This window comes from Homarus americanus, unplaced genomic scaffold (genome assembly GCF_018991925.1).
Source record: "Homarus americanus isolate GMGI-L3 unplaced genomic scaffold, GMGI_Hamer_2.0 scaffold6317, whole genome shotgun sequence".
NCBI classification, from domain to species: Eukaryota; Metazoa; Arthropoda; class Malacostraca; order Decapoda; family Nephropidae; genus Homarus; species Homarus americanus.
In genome coordinates, this window is record NW_024730668.1 from 16,487,623 (window position 1) to 16,510,656 (window position 23,034).

General features: G+C 40.4%; 1 protein-coding gene across 1 annotated transcript in view; it reads right to left on the reverse strand.

Moving 5' to 3' along the window:
• The window catches only part of LOC121867101, a 176,096-nt gene that overhangs the window by 48,919 nt on the left and 104,143 nt on the right, over nt 1-23,034 (reverse strand). Inside the window, exon 3 of the mRNA XM_042366858.1 lies at nt 21,230-21,413. Within this exon, the coding sequence (XP_042222792.1) occupies nt 21,230-21,413 (184 nt within the window). The remainder of the gene's footprint in view (nt 1-21,229; nt 21,414-23,034) is intronic.

Below are 23,034 nucleotides of genomic sequence, written 5' to 3' on the forward strand. Positions count from 1 at the left end.
GTAGGAGGGGGTGCTGATGAAGGTGTAGGAGGGTGTTGATGAAGGTGTAGGAGGAATGCTGATGAAGGTGTAGGGGGGTGTTGATGAAGGTGTAGGAGGGGGGTGTTGATGAAGGTGTAGGAGGGGGGTGCTGATGAAGGTGTAGGAGGGGGTGTTGATGTAGGTGCAGGAGGGGGTGTTGATGAAGGTGTAGGAGGGGGGTGTTGATGTAGGTGTAGGAGGGGTGTTGATGAAGGTGTGGGAGGGGGGTGCTGATGAAGGTGTAGGAGGGGTGTTGATGAAGGTGTAGGAGGGGGTGTTGATGTGGGTGTAGAGGGGGTGTTGATGAAGGTGTAGGGAGGGTGTTGATGAAGGTGTGGGAGGGTGATGAAGGGTGTAGGAGGGGTGCTGATGAAGGTGTAGGAAGGGGTGTTGATGAAGGTGTGCAGGAGGGTGCTGATGAAGGTGTAGGAAGGGGTGTTGATGAAGGTGTAGGAGGGGGTGTGTGTGTGGGTGTGGGAGGGGGTGATGAAGGTGTGTGGAGGGGTGTTGATGAAGGGTAGGAGGGGGTGTTGATGAAGGTGTAGGAGGGGTGTTGATGAAGGTGTAGGAGGGGTGTTGATGAAGGTGTAGGAGGGGTGTTGATGAAGGTGTAGGAGGGGGTGTTGATGAAGGTGTGTAGGAGGGTGTTGATGAAGGTGTAGGAGGTGTTGATGAAAGTGTAGGAGGGTGTTGATGAAGGTGTAGGAGGGTGTTGATGAAGGTGTAGGAGAGAGTGTTGACAGAGAGTGTAGGAGGTGCTGATGAAGGTGTAGGAGGTGTTGGTGAAGGTGTAGGAGGGGGTGTTGATGAAGGTTGCAGGAGGGTGTTGATGGTGTTGATGAAGGTGTAGGAGGGGGTGTTGATGGTGTTGATGGTGTAGGAGGGTGTTGATGGTGTTGATGAAGGTAGGAGGGAGTGTTGATGAAGGTGTAGGAAGGGTGTGATGAAGGTGTAGGAGGGGTGTTGATGAAGAAGGTGTAGGAGGGTGTTGATGAAGGTGTAGGAGGGTGTTGATGAAGGTGTAGGAGGGGTGTTGATGTAGGTGTAGGAGGGTGTTGATGAGAGGTGTAGGAGGGGGTGCTGATGTAGGTGTGGGAGGGGGTGTTGATGAAGGTGTAGGAGGGGTGCTGATGAGGTGTAGAAGGGGGTGTTGATGAAGGTGTAGAGGGGGTGTTGATGAAGGTGTAGGAGGGGGTGCTGATGAAGGTGTAGGAGGGGTGTTGATGAGGTGTAGGAGGGGGGGTGTTGATGAAGGTGTAGGAGGGCTGCTGATGAAGGTGTAGGAGGGATGTTGATGAAGGTGTAGGAGGGGTGTTGATGAAGGTGTGGGAGGGGGTGTTGATGAAGGTGTAGGAGGGGTGTTGATGAAGTGTAGGAGGGGGTGCTGATGAAGGTGTAGAGGGGTGTTGATGAAGGTGTAGGAGGGTGTTGATGAAGGTGTAGGGAGGGTGTTGATGAAGGTGTAGGAGGGGGTGCTGATGAAGGTGTAGGAGGGGTGTTGATGTAGGTGTAGGAGGGTGCTGATGAAGGTGTAGGAGGGTGTTGATGAAGGTGTAGGAGGGTGTTGATGAAGGTGTAGGAGGGGTGTTGATGTAGGTGTAGGAGGGGGTGTTGATAAGGTGGGAGGGGGTGTTGATGAAGGTGTGGGAGGGTGTTGATGAAGGTGGGGAGGGGTGTTGATGTGAGGTGTGGGAGGGGGTGCTGATGAAGGTGTAGGAGGGTGCTGATGAAGGTGTAGAAGGGTGTTGATGTAGGTGTGGGAGGTGTTGATGAAGGTGTATGAGGGTGTTGATGAAGGTGTAGGAGGGGTGTTGATGAAGGTGTAGGAGGGGTGCTGATGCAGGTGTAGGAGGGGGTGTTGATGAAGGTGTAGGAGGGGGTGTTGATGAAGGTGTAGGAGGGGGTGTTGATGAAGGTGTAGGAGGGGGTGTTGATGAAGGTGTAGGAGGGGGTGCTGATGAAGGTGTAGGAGGAAAGGAGAACTTAACGAAGCACTGAATGGAGGTACGGGGCAATGAAAAGCAGAAAAAGAAAGAGAAGGGCAGGAAGGATGGAGGGAAGAAGAGGAGGAAACCCACAGGAGGAGGAGGAGGTGGTGGGCGAAGAAGTAAAATGAACATGAGAACGGAAAATTAAGTTAAGCTAGTAAGAACAAGAGCCACCTGAGTAGTGCGTGTCACACGCGGGGATATACAAGGTTGTCACAGAAAAATGTATACACACTGCCTTACATATTTTGGTGGAGTTTGCGTAAATGCTTCTATTATTAACGGGAACGCTGTCCTTATTTGTGGAAGACCTGACAAGTGAGGACAATGTTCCTATGGTATTACAAACATTCACGCGATCTCCACGAAAATCTATAAGGCAGTGTGTTTACATTTTCCTAAGACACCTTGTTGTACATGAAGACCCAGTTCGTGACAGCGCCAACCACAACATACAATGAGGAAGACCCTGGAAATAGAGAAGGCTTGAGATCACGTGAAGATGAGGCACCCAAGCTTATTTCACCTGATGATTAAACACTAACGCTACCTGGTGGGTTAGGTTTGGTCAGGTTAGATTAGTGTAGGTTAGGTTAGGTCTAGTTAGTTTAGGTTAGTTCAGTTTGGTTAAGTTAGTATAGGTTAAGTTACGTTAGTATAGGTACGGTTAGTATAAGTTAGGTTAGGTCAGGATAACATTAGGTTGGTTAAGACGTAGAAAACATGAAGATAAATTAAACTTCTTTTGGCCATCAATAAGAGGCAGCGCCAAGGTGGGCTGTTATCATGAATACCGTGGTGTGTCACTCCCAGCACTACGCTTGTCTTCACCAGTGCCAACAGGTTATCACAACATTAGGGCAGAGTATTACTACTACCAGCACGCCTAGTAACTGGTAACGGTTGAGAAGCCTAGTGTCAAGGTCGAGTCTTTACAACACCCAAACCAAACGTCTTATCGTATTCCGGGGTAATGGTTAACCAGTGCAGTTGGCGAGTTGTCCGGGCTTCTCGGACTATTCCTTAACACTGGGTCATGTAACTTGTTAACTTAGTTTATGGTTGTCGTGTTGGAGACAGCTTCTACACCCTTAAACAAATTCACGCCTAGGTGGCCCTTGGACCGGCCATCCTCGTTACACGCGGGACAACCATTATATATACTCGTAATATATTAAACTTGATCTCCAGCGGCAAAATAAGGGTAATAGGGATGACCAGCGCCCTGCAACAGGATGCTGGAGGTCACAGTCATCCCAGAAGAATAGGTCATAATTATATTTTTTCCAAGATAACTAAAAACCACGATTTCAGTGTTGCATTATATTCGTCCACTGTCATATCCTCACCAAGGAAAAAAAATGCATCGGTATTATTCTCCAACAACAAGTAAATAGCAGTAGAGGGCTTCCTGACACCCAGTCATATGACCTTGGAGGCCACAATCGATGCTGCCAAATATCGTAGCACCACACGTGTTCCTGGAACTGCAACCGAAAGGCGTGAACAAATGTTGCCAGAACACGCGTCAACCTTCCCTGTTGCTCAGCTGGCATCAACTCAAATACGTCACACATTTACTGATATAATCACAAGTTAAGATAAAAATTCCTATTATCTTTATTTGTAGAATAATAGTCTTTGCTTATGCTGTAATTATTTCAGTATTTTACAGTCTTATATATAAAAAAATTGTGCCGAGCCAAGGTTGGTACTGATGAAGTTAAGTTGAAATTTATGGCTATGAAGTATGACTACTACACACAATGAACTGAGAAGTGTATGTGTGTGTGTACTATACTACTACTGTCGTCCATACGGGTAACATGGCCAGTCAAACGGAGTTGTTCATGGATAATGGTAGCCTCGATGCTCCTACAGATTGCCAAAGCAGCTCCTTTACAGTCAAATAACAAAGAGTAAACATAACGCTGGCGGGCAACTGAAAAGGTAGAAGGATAGTCTTAAGACAAACCTGAAAAAGTGCCAAATCGATCCCCTCACCTGGGAGACGATTACTCCACACCATAACGCTTGGAGGATCACCACACAAGGTGCCAATACTTTCGAGTTAACCCGACTGCATAACGAGGCAGACAAGCACCAACGCCGGACACACGTTGCCGCCGCCCCTCCCGCACTAGATGTAGCCCTCCACATGTTTAACATCTGTGAATGACCCTGCCGGTCCCGTATTGGCCTCTCTTGTCACCCCAGAGCTTAATAACTCATATCATTGTCTCATAGCTGGATGATCGTCATACTTGATTCCGAGTGACAGCAAAGTAGTAGTTGTAGTAGTAGTAGTAGTAGTAGTAGTAGTAGTGTGTGTGTGTGTGTGTGTGTGTGTGTGTGTGTGTGTGTGTGTGTGTATTCTCAACAAACAAAAGACCCACCACTTACGACAACAACCACACACCACACTAAAGGTCTTCTCCAACACTTCATAATACAATAAAACGACATCCTGATATGACACGAAAATGCAACAGCCACTAAGTTTAATAGTTCTCCCTCCTCCTTCCTCCTTTCGCCTTGTCATGTACACTCACGCGCCATAGTATCGATGCACCCTCTACCGCTACTCCTGGCTCGAGGGAAGTCGTAGTCAGTGATGTTAAGTATAGTGATGGTAAATAAAGTGTTATGAGTCACTAAAAACCTGTATCGTGCATATATTCTCTCAAATATTACATCATGAACTGCTATTCGTACAATACAGCGAAGCTTCGATCTACCACATTGCACTACTGAACGATGGGGAGGGGGGAAGGGGGAGATGGATTGGGGGGGGGGGGGTTCGGTATGAAGCCAAGGCTACGAATTCCATGAGTCAGGAGTTGGGGTAGACGGTAGACTCAGGGTAGAGGGTGCATCGAAACTATGGCGCGTGAGTGTACTTGCACGATGGAGATCAGATGATTACGTTTATCATTATGACAAATTATCCTAATCTATAAACATTGTTAAAACATATTGATTATCTACGTACCTCATTCCAAAAACTATCTTTACGATTTTGTCTGCATCATTCCCGTGGGGTTAAGAAAAGTCATAACTGTCGTCCTGTTTCTCTGTAGTTAGCGAGGAATAAGTCCGAGAGACATACCTGTACTTATAATATTCACTGTGGCCTTGACAGTAAGCCAAGTGTAAGACGTGTACCAAAGTTTTCAACGGTGATGAATTCTTGGTCAAGTCCGCTGTGTGCCAAATGCTTCCCTCCCTCCTACCCGGTAAAGTAATCCTGTAGAAGCGGTGAAATGCAATTGTGCAACAGGTCAACACATGAGCCACATTAAATAACGTTTATTGGCCATTTATTCATAAGCAAAGTGAGGTGCCGCGTGCGGGGTGGCCATAAGTTGGCTTGATCGCCTCTGTCGTCCGAGAACTCCCCTACATCAGGCAACTAATCCAAACTGTGAGGTGCCCAGCGTGACGTCCCGTCGTTATTAACCCATCACTTAGCGTTACCGCCAATCTTTATAAGGATCGTTATCGTTACCATAATGCTATATCTTTCTCCTTACACTGTGTTCGTTTGACGTACGGGATAATGAAGCTAACATTGATTATTTGTAAAGAGTGTGGTGGGAAAAAACAGTCCGTTGGGAGGGGAAGGTGCGCAATTGGTTATACGACTTGTGACGTCATGAGATTTATCGTTAACTTTTTGGATGGCGAAGACTTGTCCTATTAAATCTGTCTCTCTCTCTCACACAACTGGATGAGTCGTGTATAAAATATTCATTTACAAACGTCATTCAATGCTGACATTCATATACAGTAGTTCGATAGATATTGGTTTATCGCGTGTGCCCCGTGACTGAACGCTTACTTATGACGTCATCGACTACGTCATAATATCAACGTCCTATTGCGCAGGATCTGAATCATACCTGGTGTCAATATATAACTCGAATTTCTGTGTTTTATATGTACTGTACTTGTGTATTAGAATTTCCTTTGTACTATATTTCTTTCAAGGGGCGATTTCCGAGTTCCTACCATATAGCTATACAAGTTATATGGCATACTGCTTAAGAGGTGCTGCTTTTAATTCACAGAGGTAAAATACTTACCTAATAGCGATTGAACTCTAAGTGATAAAAATCCCTGAAGGTGTACAAGAGTTTTTATGTGTTGGCAGCACACCTAACTTCGGTAAGGAGTAAATGTACTGCCAGCCGTAAGAAAATTCACTATAATGATAAGTGTTTTATAAATAATCGAATTCTGGTCTTTTTTAGATAAAATGGCGTGTGAATCCCTTTCAATATCGTTAAACATATATAATTTAGACACACACGGAAATAATTCATCTTCAAAAGAGCGTAAAATACGTTAGAACCAATTAATTTACAGTTTAAAAAGACGATGATCAGTTTAGCTGTTACAACACCTTCACTTTGTCTATGAGTGTCGCCTGAGCCATGGTGGGGGTGCAGCAAGCCTTCCTGAATGCCTATTATAAACTTGTGATTTTTATTAACGTTCAATTTTTGTTGGTGTAAGTTCTATTAGTGGTATATAAATAATTACCCACAAGAACATACACTTTAAAAAGCATATAAACACACAGACGCAATGGTAAACACAAAATGCAACAGATACACACATACACACACACACACACACACACACAGAGGCAATGAATGAATCACCCTTCGCATAGTTCTCAATAATTACACGAATGAGGGGAGTCATGAGGCGAGTCGACCTGGTAACACTGACTCAACACCCCCCATCCCACCTTATAATTATATACTGGTTACAAAAGCGATGAATCACCTCTGTTCATTTCTGACTAATAAGAGACTTCAGAATTTGCATTTAATTACAAAAAAAAAAATAGTTACATTGCCAATATAAATTATAGAAATATATATTACCCAAGAACGAAAATATAACCTGGCTGTTTTCATTCATATTTTTTTTTAACAGGGAATAGCCCACCCGGGCACATGTCACTGACCTACTCCTACAGTACACCGGGGCCTGGGGGGCGAAAATGTAATAATAATAATAATAATAATAATAATAATAATAATAATAATAATAATAATAATAATAATAATAATAATTCATAGTAAATACAATTTATAATAAAAAATACAAAGTTGAAAATAAAATAAATAAATATTAATGATAATAACACTGCAATAATAAAAATACTACTACTACTACTGCTACTACTACTACTACTACTACTGCAACTACTACTACTACTAATAATAATAAAGAACCATAAAGAAATACAAAAAATGAAAAAAAAAAGAGAAACAATATATGTATGTTGTGTTGTCAATAGTAAGAGAAACAATTGAGACCCTGCAATTGTGTGTAACTGAGGCAGAAAGCCAAATCAGCAACCTGGGACTTGGTCACAATTTTCGTGATGCCATATGGCAGCAGGGTCTATCATTTGATGACACATTATGCTTCCAATATCTTCCGAGGCGGTAGTACCTCCCTGTTTGATAGCTGGCCACTACCTACCAAGGATAAAATATTAGTAAGGGTATTTCACTAAACATTTGTTTTACCTACAATGCACAGCTCTGTGACGTCATTGTTGTAAACACACATCATCTGGTGACCTCCGTGTGTGGCCGCGTCAGCTCCCGGGACCAGTGTATCCAGTGCCGGATTTAGACCTGTGGAGGCCCATGGGCAGCCTCTTTGTGGAGGCCCCCCTCATTATAACTACCCAGGAGGGTGGGGTGGCGAGTGAAGCAAGCCTAAACATCTGGAGAATTTTGAAGCCATATGCAGTTATATTGAGGAAATTAGTGTCTTAATTCTGCAATGCCAGCCAATATCAGGTCATCCAGAAGACCGTGAGACATTGTTCTTGCCACGTCTGACAAACGAAAACAATAATATTGCCCAAAATATACGAAAAACTAGAGTTACATAACTTAGTTCACCAGCGACGGTTGTGCTGCTTAATGCCTAGAGAAACTTGCTCTATTTTTTTAAGTATACATTATAAGGCAATATCCAGTTGTCCAGAGTACCCTCATACATTAACCTTGTCATGTCTGGTAAAAGGTAAATCTTTGCATAATTGCTAAAAAAAACCTCCCAAATTGATTTGCTTCGTCCATGTCATCAGGGAAATGCCGGCACCCCCTGGTGTCTCCTTGTAATATTGTGCCTTTTTTATGCTATATCGCTTATTTTTTGGAGGACTATGGGAACATAAGGCATTCATTTTGTTATACCTGGCCACAGAAAAGCCTTAACCTGACGATAATTAAAAAAAATAAAAACAATCAAACGTCAACTAAGACAAGGCCGTCACCGTCTGGTAACTGTCCCCAAGTCTGGTGACTGTCCCCAAGTCACCAGATGATGTGGATCGCTAGCATGATGTCATTGAATGGGGCGGAGTTAAAGTTTATGACGTTACAGCAGTCTGTCCTTACTGTTTTTAGTCATTACTACCTACTATATTATTTTTGACATCCGAGGTTGAAGAATACAAGCATGTTTTCACTTTTAAATTTCTAACTCCTTACACAAACTCCCATGTTCACAGTAGTATCTCGTCAACACCACAGAGACTCAGAAATATTGTGATCACTTAACCCAATTGTAGGTCAGCAGTCATTCAGAAAATGTCCCGGCTAATGCTAGATGAATTTATTCAATTGAGAGAAACTAGCACCACTCAATGGGTTAAAGGTGTTATTTTGTCATGACATATTGGTTTTAATGGTGTAATTTTGAAATTACATATATTGTGATTGTTTCATTTTGCCAGTACAGTTCTCATCATATCAAACAAATCGGTGCTCTCTCTCTCTCTCTCTCAAGGCGAGACAGTAGTTCACTAGCACTGAACAACAGTGCAATTTCGCGGAAATCACGTAAACAAATGATTAAAATTAGAATCTCATCCACTCATACAACTTCAGGCTATTGCGCAGTGAGGCGATATTTATAACTAATGAACCAGAACAAGAACAGGAGAAACGTGTCACTCTTAACTTTTAATTGATGGTGAATACTGTATTTACTAGCCACCAAAACTGCTCGCTTAAAGTAACCTTAGTTGCTTAGAAGAGTAACACCAAATTCTACAGTAATTATATCAAGGCAACCAACACGCAGGAGGTGGAGCTAATTATGTGACGTCATTGGCCGCAGTTGAAGAAAACGGTAGTAAGGAAGGACTCGTATATTATCAATATTATCACGGGTGAGACCACTCCACTGTATTGGAAGATATTCTTGCCATATTTCCTGTTTTTCTCAGCCCCTAGCACACTATCTTTTAGTTAGTCACTTGAACTTCTCATGTAATCATTATTTTATGATATTCATATTCTTATTATTAAAAATTTATTATAATTATTATTAATAATCTTCTTCCTCTGTTTATTATTAATTATACTCTTATGATTTTGCTGCCAGTATATGGGCTAGCTATTTACTGGGGGGGGGGGGCAGAAGGAGTAGAAGATTTAAATGAAAAAGTTAAAGAAAATAGAAAAAATTTTTAATGATTATAATTACCATTCTCTCTCTCCTCAAGCCATTGCAGTAAATCAGTGAATACAAAATATGTGTGTTGAGGTTTTAAATTTATCAACATGGCCACTAGATATATTATAGATGACATGGCTATACAACAGTTTCAAGTAACAAATAGGTACTTGTCTCTCCACATCTGATTTCCTGGCCGAAAGTTAGACTTTATAAATTTAAATTTAAACCTGCCAACTGCTTTCAGGTATTGCCCTTCCTCCTGTTGCACCCTATATATTTGCTGCATGTACAATAAAATCCACCCTTTTCTCTTTTTTTCATCCTTTGGAAATCGGTGAAGTTTCAATCTTTTATCATGTAGTCTGTAATTTGATACGCATCCAGATACAGCGCATTTATCAGCTACTAATTGAGACAAAGGGCGAATTTTCGACTCGAAGTTGGTTGGCTTGGTATAATTAGACTTTGAGTAGCATATGATAACATTAATATCAGTCTCGGGGCTTCTTGGTTAGGCAGTCGTCTAGGTTAACCAATCAAAAATAATTATTATCCCCCAAAAATAACCTTTTGTTCGGTTCAGCTAATTCCGACTAAAACTCCTCTGCAATAATTTCCCGAAAGGTTCTGTTAAAACAATACCACCAGAGCGATGAATAAAATAAGATTAATTATCCTTTTAGATACTGATTATCTTGGCTGAAAGGTAATTTAATTTTAGTCTTGATTGGACTACGAGACGACGAACTTATTTTACTGTTATACTGATGTTGGTGAGAATTAAGGGCAAGCAACTAGGATAAATTACTTTTTTTTTAAACTAAATAATTACTAACGAAATTATCCGTATTCTGCCAGTCCCCCCCCCGTGAAATAATTACGACTTTACAGCATAACAGTTAATCGTACCATCAACCTTTGTCTTCACCTTACAACACAAAAACCTAATTACTTACTTCAGAATATTACACCATTTCTAAGAAGCAATTTGCGCGTTGTACTGTTGCCACACAAACCCCTAATAATTTTTTTAATACCTTACCATAACTCTTTGTGCTTTATCTTTCATTCTTTGAGCAAATTAATTAATTTTAATTTTACGAGCTTTAAAAAACAAATGCACTGCGTGAAAGGTAAGAACAATGTATCAAGTTTATTAAGTAAATTTGATATATTTATTTCAGAGACTTTGAAATTAATTTTTCCTTTTTCTCACTGTTTTCATTGTTAAATTTCCGAGTTGGTGTTTATTTTGTATTTCATGTATTTCATATTCCTTGGTGAATTTTCTATGTATTCGTGATTGTATTTACTTCATTGATTGTATTATTTTGTTCCTGTTTCTTAGTTTTATTCTCCACCCCCCCTCTCTCTCTCTCTCTCTCTTTCGTCATTTGGAGTATCTCACTTTACTTCATGCCTGCGGTGTCCGTATGTATGCGTGTCCAGGCGTACGTCAATCGTCTGTCTTTATATATGCATGTAAGTGGAGACGGGTCAGGTGGAGTGGTTTGGGTCCCTCACCAGTCACCACCACCGCCACCACCACCACATTCTTCATACCTCAAGTGCCTATAAAAATCCCCATAAACTTGAAGCCGTCGCACGTACTACAATCAATACACTTCACCTTGTCCTCTGGGGTAAGGCACACAACGACGACACAACACGACTTAAAAATAAACATTAACTGTAATTGTAAGTTTGTATCCTTTTCGTATTTTCGTGGACGTAACGATGCAACAGTTATTACTATTACAATATTTTTGCTATTGTTTTTATTGCTTCTTGAAATAATCATCGCCACTTCTAAACATTAAACATGGATTCCATTACTCAATCCTCGTAACCTTTGCAATGTGTAACCCGATCTCACGCAATCATCCAAAATCGAGGAAAAAAAATTGACAGCAATGAAAACCCCTTTATTATTGTCTGGAACACTTGAAAGTGGCGTTCTTCACTTCTACGTGGATATTAAAACCGAATTATAGTCCCAGTGAGCCCTGTGGTGTGACCTGCCTTCAAGCTGAGTCCAGGAATGCTCACCCAGTCATCCAGTCTAGTAACGTAACTCGTAAATACCCGTGATTCACCGTCAGCAGTGGAGACGACTGCGCGAGAGCTGAGTCACTCCCCCCCCCTCCGTCGACCAGCCAGGTCTTGCTCAACCTCGGCTTCTACTCTCTTCTGCTGCCTCTGGTGTTCGTAATGTTGATGTTATAATGTATTAGTACGCTGTAACAACTAAGGTATATCAGGGCACAAGCTTAATTAAACAATGCACTAGACACCATCAATTACTATAAGAAAGTTACATTAGTGTTTGATACTGATGTAGAAGTGCAACATCGATTTATCTTTAATGCAAAATATGTGATTGTTGGAAGATGTGCTACTTAAAAAAAATAGTTACGGATGTGGTGATGTTATTGGTGGAATACCTATTATAGGTTATGGATACCATCGTCTGATTAGTTGAGGTGCCATGCATTTTTTTTGGGGGGGGGGGCGTAACTGACAGATGAGGTTTGGTATGGGCGTCTATTTCGATATGATGAATTGCTATATAAATTTGAAAAGGCACATGTTCTTGCAAGTTATTATTTTTTTAATGAATAATTCTGTTTTGCCAGTTTAATGTCTGAGATTTCCCTCCAAGCTAAACGCAAACGCATATGTTAATAATTATTATACTGCATCATAATATTCAACAAGTAAAGTCCTTACACACGTATTCTCGACTAGTAAATGCACTAATTATCAACAATTATAAATTATTTAGATGCAGCTCCGGAATTTGTTGGTTATAATGTATTCCTACACTTTAACAGTTAAAGTATTTAAGTGAATATAGTTGATTTGTGTAATACAACTTATAAAATAGTTATTCAGCCAGATAAACAGAACATACACAATTCAGAACACTGTGCAACGAATTTTAGGGAAAGTTGTGTTTATCTGAATTTTTAACTTTTTATATGTTTTCCAGTACGCTGATTCCAAATATGACTAGTTTTTTTTACAGCATCAATAGTTTTATCAGAAATTAACAATTAATTTTTTATCATCTCTGAAATTTAACCAGAAATCAAAAGGTGAAATGTTGATATACATCACATTTGCTAATGAAATAAATGAAACGAGAACACAATTTTATGTTATATTGAAAGCATGAAACATGACCAAACAACACATTGCTTTTCTACACTTGTTACTAATGAAATTGAACAATAAACTATGCTAAAAATGAACACTTGAACAGCATTTTGTTTTGTGTTCCTTACGGTCATCTCGAATCAAACTCCACACGTAGTCATCATTCATAGCTTCATCCCATATCCCCTGATATCTCGTCTCCATAGTTTGTATGTCCTGGTGAAACCGTTCACCATGCTCTTCTCTCACGTTTCCCAAGTTTGGTCTGAAGAAGTCCAAGTGTGAATGGAAGTAGTGTAACTTCAGTGGCATTCTGCAGCCAAGTTCTCTATAACTTACAATTCAATTTTCCACCAGCTCTTTGTAGTTCTCAGACTTGTGGTTGCCCAGAAGCCATGTACTATAAGCCGAAATGCTTACCAGGCCTTTTTTCAACAGTTGACATTTTGTCTTCCAAATCCTTAGATGCCAACATCTGCCTTTGACTTTGGCCTCAGACAATTTTGGGAACATTAAGCGAACATGTTTAAAGGCGTTACTGTCTGGGTTTAATGCTTTGATAAACTGCTTCACAAGCCCTAGCTTTATGTGAAGTGGTGGCAGCAATATCGTCTCTCTTTGAATAAGAGCATTGTTACATACATTGTGTGCACCAGGAGTTAATTCGCTTCTGACAAGCCAATCTCTTCTGTCAAAGTGTTTGTCATCTGCTCTACTATCCCATAGACAGAGAATACAAGAATACTTGGTATAGCCACCTTGTAGTCCAAGCAGGAAACCTATCATCTTGAAGTCTCCACGTACATCCCAATTGTTTCTTGTATAGTTGAGCATGTCCAACAAAATCTTTACATTTTCATAGTCTTCCTTCATGTGAACTGAATGACCTACCGGAATTGATGGAAGTGTATTCCCATGGTGAAGCAACACAGCGTTAAGACTTTTTGTTGAGCTGTCAATAAACAGACGCTAATCAGAAGGGTTGTACTCAATGCCTATTTGGCCAAAAAGGCCATTGAAATCAGAGCAGTAACACAGCAAATTGAGTTCCAAAACTTTGAAGAAACGTGTAAAAGTTAGCTGCCTTTTCCTGTATGTACTAATCTTACAACTAGGATCTAGTAAATTCCACTCCTTGAGACGAAATGTCAAAACCCCAGCATTTTCCTTGGTAAGACCTAAATCCCTGACTAAGTCAACCAGTTCGTGCTGATTAGGAAAATGTGGGGATTTGCTTGAGTCTGCTACAATAAAGTCAACATCCTCGCCCTCTTCAGAAGATGAGAAGTCAGCATTTGAAATCACTGTGCTTTTTTACAGAAATCCCCCCAAATTGCATTAAAATTGAGAAAAAGTGTGATTTTGTTAATTTTTCAAAAAATATTGACAGCATGGCAAAACCAATGGCAGATTCGTAATCAGCATGTCTAAATTAGTAAAGAAACATATCAAAATCAACATAAACAAAAAATTGTTGCACAGTGAATAATTCTTCCTATGCTATTTCTTACTTCAGACCTTCCTGTTACAATGTTTTTCTCACTATAAGAGATACGACAATAACCCAGATTTTATAAATGAAAAAATAAACGAATAAAAAAAACATTAAGAAAATATTTCAGTCTATGAAGAACAATACAAAGAATATTAAAAAAAAGGTTTATAAATATATATCGAAAAAATACTCACTACTATTTCTCCTTATTGACATACTTTTCCACACCTTTTATAACCTAACTAACCTAATACAAAAGCATCTACCCAAGATAAATAATAATAATAATAATAATAATAATAATAATAATAATAATAATAATAATAATAATAATAATAATAATAATAATAATAATAATAATAATAATAATAATAATAATAATAATAATAATAATAATGCTTTAGATAATAATAATACTGTACTACTATTACTATTACTACTAATAATAATAATCAATCTCCACTGGTAAATGAAATAAAGAAAAATGCATTTAGTGATATAAAAAAAAGGGGTTTGTTATGCGTCAATTTGTATCTTTGAGTTACGTTTGGTGTTTCTGTTATAAGAACATAAGAACATAAGAATGGAGGAAACTGCAGCGGGCCTATTGACCCACACTGGGCAATCTCATTTACACCCAACCCCTATTGCTCATATATCCAGCCGACCTATGTTTGAAGCTATCCAGCGAATTCGATTTTTTTTTTACGGGAATTAGCCCACCCGGGCACAGGTCAAATGACCCACAGCGGGGCCTGGGGGGGCGAAAAAATAAGAACAGAAAGAAATTGAAAATAGAGCAGAAAAGGGTTATACTGTGTTAATCTACACCACGAAGATGCCGGAAAACCAGCTTTTTAAAGTGAGACAGATTGTATAAGCATGGAAACACAGAAGAAGGCAGAGCATTCCACAATTTGGCTGTGTGAGGAAAGACGGAGGTACTATAACGGGTTATTCTCGTGTAACTGATATCCACAGAGAAACGGTGGGCACCGCGGGCAAGACGTGTGTTACGAGCCCACTGCCTTGCCGGCGGTACACAGGATTCCAAATCCACCGAACATTGCCCGTTAAAGTACCTGTAAAAGAGAGTGAAGCAACATTGCGGCGAAGAGAAAGGGAAGAGAGATTGTCGACTAAAGGTGGAGAGTTAATAAGGACGAAATGATGATGTTTGGTAACTTGTTCCACTCGTACACTACTCTATTTCCAAACCAATGTTTACCTATTTCGCGTCTAAATATTTTTTTTTTTTAACGGGTATTAGCCCACCTGGGCACAGGTCATTGACCCACATCGGGGCCTGGGGAGCGAAAATGTAATAATAATAATAATAATAATAATAGTAAATAATAGTCACAATAATTCATAATAAATACAATTTATGATAAAACAAACAAAAATAAAATAATAATGATAATAATACAGTACCTGTAATAATAATAATATTAATAATAAAGAATTATAGATACAAAAATGAGAAAAAAGATCAAAAGTGAGAAACAATATATGTTTGTTGTGTTGTCAATGGTAAGAGAAACCATTTGTTACGAGTTCGCTCCTCGTTGGGTAGTTTGAGTACCTTTGTAATATCCCCTTTGCATTTACTTGTATTGTTTATCATTATACATTCATTTGTTTGTGTATTAAGCATTGATTTGTCTTGTTATACACTCCTTGGCGTGCTTTATACATCAATATTTTTGTATCATACACTAATATTTTTCAATAAGCATTAAAATGTTTCTTTTGTTCATAAACTTGTGTTTGTGTTATAGATTGAGATGTTGTTGACAATCAATGTATTTATCTTATACATGAGTGAGTGTTTATATGAAGCATAAACACAATCACCCACAACTATGCACTGAGCCAACACGCGAAATTCCACAGAGCAAATTGTGGCCACAAAATTCCTCCCAATATAATATATTTCTCAGAATTTTACCAAGAATGTATTGAAATAAAGGTGCTCTCGTAAAAATGGCTAAAATAATAATAATAATAATAAACTGTAATAATAATGTAACAATAACAATAATAATAATATGAAAAAAACGAGAACCCAGATTCATGCAGAAATTTAAAAAAAATAATAACGTGAAAACTAAATAAACAATGCCATATGAATAAATAAGATATAAATATTAATATGTGAAACTAATGAATACATAACCATTTTCTGGGTCAGGTTATGAAGAGTCCAGCTTCTGGTGTCAGTCAACTCATGTAAACTTGTTTATTTTTGTCTTTATAATTAAATATGACAAGTTTTGTCGTGTTTGACAAAATGTGTTGCAGATATGTTTATAAATACTCGTACATGTTACTGAGGAAATGGTTAGGTTAGGTTACCTGACCTAACAGGCCACGTTCTAACCTAACCTGACCTAACTAAAAAAAAAAGAAAGTGATTTGCCCCAAATATAAATGTCAGAATCATCTAAAACAGCAAGAAATCTAGCGAAAAAATATATTGTTCATGTAAAAAAAAGGTGATGGATGGTTAACCCAAAATAACCAAAGAGCGCATGGCAGGAAATCACCATGAGAGTAAAGGCTGCGTTTCTTGGCGTGGTGAGGTCTGTGGCAGAGTGTGAGACACGCTGATTCTCAGTATTGTCCAAGTCAAGAAAGAAGATCTCTGCTATAAAGAGGGCAAACACACACTATATTCACACTATATTCATTAAATATATCTCTCCTTTCCCGATAAATGCGTTGCCGCCGCTGATGTTGTTGGTTCGCCATGCTATCATCCCTGGGGCTCCTCAGTGGACACGCTCTACTACTCTATATACCGAACTTGGTCTTTCCCCCTTACAGGATCGTCTCCAGGAGTTTTACCTAAAAACTACCGTTTCCATTCTACGGAATCCTTGGGGCAACTATGTCCAAGCCAACTTGACTCCTGCTGTCCGAGGCCGACCTCCATCTAGAAGACAGTGGCGAGGGTCACTCACCCGAGCCCTTCAGGAACACGACCTCCTGCCTGATATTGTTGTCACCCCTGCTGTTGGTTCGTCTCCTTCTCCCTGGCTGGATTTTCAACCTGAAGTGATTGCCCTCGGTGGACCGCTCCCGAAATCCCATGTGAACCCTGTTATTTCTGCAAATACCACCTCTCCAGGATCGCCCGCTGGTCCCCAGGTAGGGTCGTCCTCTACACTGATGGCTCTGTTGAGCCCGCTACAGGTCGGGCCGGGGCTGGTGTCTACATCTCCCGTCCTGATGCCCCTGAGCCTATCAAACTTTCTCTCAGAGTTTCTGACGGGGCATCCTCCACTCAGGCTGAACTAATAGCCCTCCTTGCTGCCCTTCTCGCTGAGGAAGAAGCAGATGGTTTCTGCCCCTTGCTTATCTGCTGCGATTCCAGGTCTGCTCTCGACGGGATCGCATTTGGATCAGGGGAAAATAAGGACCTCATCCTCCGAATACGAGGGTTAACATCTACACTTCAGGATGCAGGCTGTCCTGTGACATTTCTATGGGGAATGAGGCAGCAGATGGCCTTGCCAAACTGGCTGCAACAAGGCCACACCTGACTACTCCCCGCCCACCTGGTACGATGTCCTCCGTAAACTTCCTGACCTCTCGTATGTCTATGGGAAAGGGTCGCGGAAAAGGGACGTGATTGCTGCCCGTATCATCATTGGGTATGACTTTGCTTGGGAGGTTGGTATCCCCACATCCCCTGAGCAACGCTCTTGTGCATTATGCAGAAGACCCGACAGCCGCACCCTTATCCACTACCTCCTAAGATGTCCCCACACACGACGCTTCTGTGACGCCTGCTGGACCACCACTCCACGACCCCCTGACGGAGACACGATGATCCTCCCCATGCTGGCCAGATACTATGTAAATAATATTGATAATGTGTTAAAGGAATATCCTTCCTTCCTTAGGCATTAGTAAGCCCCTTTATAATATTTATACTGTATATACTTGTGACACTTGCCAGATGCTTCTGGTGTTATTGTACAGGGGTACCTAGTGACAGCACTAGGATCCCGCTTCCTCTATCAAGGAATAAACTGTTGAAATTGAAAAATTGACGACTATTACGGGAATTAAAAGTGCTCCCGAGGTCTTTTAACTTAACAGTACTATTAAGGACCTTGAATGTTTGGTGAATGTACTATTAATGCTAAACAGGAAAATGTCAGCCTTAACAACTGTTTGCTTGCACTTAAAAGTTTTGTGTATACTGGCCTTGGATGTTAATCGATTTGCGGATCGTGTTCCGGGGTAATGGTTAGCCAGTGCAGTTGGCGAGCTGTCCGGTCTGCTCTGGCTTAGGGTGTGGTTGTTGTGTTGGCTACAGCATCTACACCTTCAACAAATTCATGCCTTTGTGACCCTTGGGCCGTCATCCTCGTTACACGAGGGACAACCATTATTATGTACTGTATGTGTGGTACGAACTTTTTCCAGGGGCAAGGTTGGCGGGCAGTGACCTCTGTGTTTACAAGTATTGATTGGCAGTTGCATAATTAGTCTTTATTACCGTGTACGAACGCCACACAACGACGGTGTCGGTGCTGCCCCCCCCCCCTCCAAAATCATATTTAAGGAGAAATTGTCTGCTTGTGAGTGTGTCGTTGTGGTGGTGGTGGTGGTTTGGCTGTGGTTATTTCGATGCGTTGTTGGTGTAGTAGCACAAGGTCGTTATTTTGGTTATTACAGTATGTTAGTGTGGTAGTCAGGATAGGTTACTGTGGTGGTAGTAATATGGAGGACCATTTAACCACCAACCAGCTTAGCTTATTTCACGTGATAATTAAACACCTTAAAGCAAACCTAATCTTATATAATTTAACTTAATATAATATTGTATTACCTAACCTAATCTAACCTAACATAACATAACCCATCATAATCTAACCTAACCTAACTTAACCTAATCTAACCTAACCAAACTTAACCTAATCTAACCTAACCTACCTTAACTTAATCTAACCTAACATAACCTAAAGTAACTTAACCTAACCTAACCCTAACCCCTCTAGGTATTAGGGTGCTTAATAAGGTGAAATAAGCAATGATTGATTTATCTTCAGGTGATCTAATTTAGGTGTTTTTGTTGTGATAGCGCTGTGGCCGGGTGAGGTGTGGTTGTCGATAGGTATAGCGTGTGTCGGAGTACTGACGGTGCCATGTAATGTAATGTAATTCTGGTAAGTAAGGCTTGTTGTTGTAATAGTTATGATGGGGTTCTCGGTACAGTAATTATGGCACACTGTTACTATAGTTATTAGATGTGTTATTATCGGGGGTAGTGAAGACGTGTGTTAGTGTTGTAGTTTGCTTGTGTTTTGTTCATTGATTTATACCTGTAAACACTTGTGATGATGTGTGGTCATCGTGGGTTTACCTGAAGATTAGACACCCCCAATTTATTTCAACTGATGATTCAACCATCTTGACAATACCTGGGGAATTTAGGTTAGGTTAGGTTAGTCTTGCCCGGTTAGTTTTTGTCCTCATGTTAGCTGGTATATTGGAAGCAGATTATTGGTTTAAAAATAGATATCCTGGTTTTAGCAACAATGACCTTCAACACGTTGCTCAGTGCCACTAACAGGCATAAGGACCATCCTCTCGCTAGGGTGAAGATGTAATATTATATTTACTGGTATTTAGAAACTCAGCACCTTACAACTACACGCTCTGCTGGGCACCAACCCGGGCCCGACTCTCAGGTAATTTCCATTAGACTCAGGTGTGCAAAATAAACATCTATAAAAGCAAATAAGAACAAACTAGACCTAATTTAACCTCACCTAACTTAACTTCACCAAATAAGCATCATAAGGTTCTATGAAATGGCTTCAGGTCCTACCAGGTCCTGCTAAACGTCTTCAGGTCCTTTACAGGTATCACCAAATTGCCATGTCGTATGTCAACAACACTACGCTGTTTCACATATCCAAGACAATCACACAGGTGCTTGTCTGGGTGCAAGGTCAGTCAGTCATTCGGAACATACACGGTCCATGTCTAGACAGGTCCAGACAGACGGGGTCCAAATCGGGGTCAGTGTCCTGTGTATTTGGTGTCGTGGCGTGCATACGTGGTGTACCCTACTTGTGTATGTGTGTGTGTGAGCATTCGCCACAGGCAGACCTCACCTCGTTCTGGTCGTTAATTGTTGTCGGATCACCTGTTTAGCCACCGTAGTTTATTTTGCCTGATGATTAAACACCCTAACACTACCTGGGAGTGTTGTTAGGTTAGGTTAGGTTAGGTTAGTGTCAGGGTGTTTAATCATCATGTGAAATAAGCTAGTGTGTCTAATTTTCGTGTGATCCCTTTTTTTCAGCATTCGAAAATGTAAACCTCGAAGCGTTGTCATTTCAAAGCATGACAAAACTCATGGGTGTCGTCACCTAACACAGTACACAGCTCAGCGTTATCACGACACAACCACCAGTGTTGCCAGGTTCAAGCAGTAAATCAGTTACTAACACACGAACTCACAAGATCCATATTTCGCACATCTCTAAAAAAAACTATACAATAAACTTTTCTATATTTCGAAAACCGTCTCAAAGGTTAACCCGTTGAAGATGTAGTGTAGCTCAGAGATATTTTATTCAGCTGAGACAAACCCCTGGCCCCTAAAGGATTAATGTATGCTTTTGTATATAGATTTTAGACCCGTTAAAATATGACGTTCTCTTCATCAGAAAATGATGGGCTAATACATGAACGTTTAATTCTCCTCTTTTTGTTTTGTCTGCAGTAACGTTCGTTTGTGTTATGATCACTAAGCCGATAAGTTATTATGTTTAAATGTTACTCAATTGCCTAATTATAGCTGTTACGAACTTTATGACGCAGGTACGTACATGAAGGTGAGTCCCACAGCGTGAATAAAATGATAGTCAATAGTATCTAGGAAGTTAAGGCAGCTGTCTGCACACTACTGTATTGTCATACAACACTGGGGAAGGTGAAACGGATTATTTCTCTCTATCTCATTATCAAAGTCTGACTGCTTGTCTTTCTTTATTCTCTCTCTCTCAGCACAAGTGAAGGACTTCGCCAGACACAATACCTTCCTCTCCGGACGACGGCCACCTTCTTCTTATCCACTTGCTCCACCGAGTCGAACAGTCTTGAGAGGAGGTCAGTGTTGCCCACCTTGATCATCCTCTCCGCCTTGAACTCCTCCCATTCTCCTATCTTCATCTCCTTGTGTTCTCTCCCCTCCCCCGCTGGCGGCGTCACAGGTCGTACATCTGACAGGGAGGAAAGAGAAAATAGATTAAAAAATTGATCGTGAGTCTGGTAAGGTACGACGAGAAGAAAAACAAATGAACAAATATTAACTCTTGCTGCTGCTTGCATATGACCAATCAGAGTAAGGAATGTATGAAAAAAATTATCGTACGTCTGGGTGGGAATTAAGAAGGAAAGTTATTAATTAAGGTAAATCGATAGAAAGTGTACAATTTACGCTATATCGATAAATTAGACAAGTGAGAAAATACAAGAGTTTATTGAACAATATTCTGATCATCTTTACAAATTACATTCAGCACAGAAAACGTAAAGTAGTCCAAAGAAAATTGGTTGCACAATATTATGTCAGGAAGAAATTTAGAAGATAATGGTAGAGTGAGAGTGACGCAAGTATAGTGTCGTACAAGATAATATGCTGAAATATAGTGAGCATGATGGATTGTAGGTAAAGTAATAATTCTGAACCATAACTTGGGTAGTAATTGCAGTGTATACTGCCCACACAGGCTCCTAGTACATCCATCTCTCTCTCTTCCAACCGCCAGAAATATCCACATCCAATAAGGCAAAACGTTCAACGAGTTGCTCGGGAAGGTAATGAATAACGTTACCAGCACAGATCGACACCAGACAGTCGCTGTTAAGACCCACGCCAACTGCTGCAAGGTCACTGACCGTCTGGGAATGTGCTGCTGATAGTGACCGGACATAATCCAATCGGACATAATCCAAAAGCTGGACATTATCCAACCAGACAAGATCCCACTGGGCAATTTCCCTAACGGACACGAACCAACCAGGACATAATCCAGCCGGACATTAACACTAAAACACGAGAAAAGATTGGATCAATACAGTCAGATACCGGCGAGCTAACTGATAATGACGGAGAAATGAGCAATAATCTGAATAAATATTTTTCAACAGTTTTCACCACCAAAAATTTAAACATGATACCCGAGGCACCGACTCTATACAGAGATAATGAAGAAAATAAATTAAGCGAGATAGTAGTGACTAGTAACGATGTTAGTAAGCAAATAGACAAACGAAAGCCTAATAAGTCACCTGGTCCCGAGGAGATATTTGCCAGAGTATTAAAGGAATGTAAGGAAGAGCTTAGTATACCCTTAGCAAAGTTGTTTAACATGCCCTTAAAAACAGGTGTAGTACCAGAATCCTGGAGGATAGCGAATGTAATACCGATTTTCAAGAAGGGAGATAGATCACTATCCTCTAACTACCGTCCAATCAGTCTAACATCAATTGTAGGCAAATTACTGGAAGCAATCATTTCAAACTCTATTCGAAATCACCTAGAGAAGCACAAGTTGATCAATGATTCCCAACATGGTTTCACAAGCGGGCGTTCATGTCTAACTAATCTATTAACATTCTTTTCATCAGTTTTCGAATCAGTGGACGAGGGGCACAATTATGATGTGGTATATATCGACTTGAACAAAGCCTTCGACAGAGTCTCCACGAAAGACTAATAAGAAAAGTGGAGGCTCATGGCATTAAAGCAGATGTTCTAAAATAGATTAGGGCGTGGTTACAGGACAGGAAACAGCGGAGTTCCCCAAGGCTCAGTACTTGGACCATTATTATTTATTA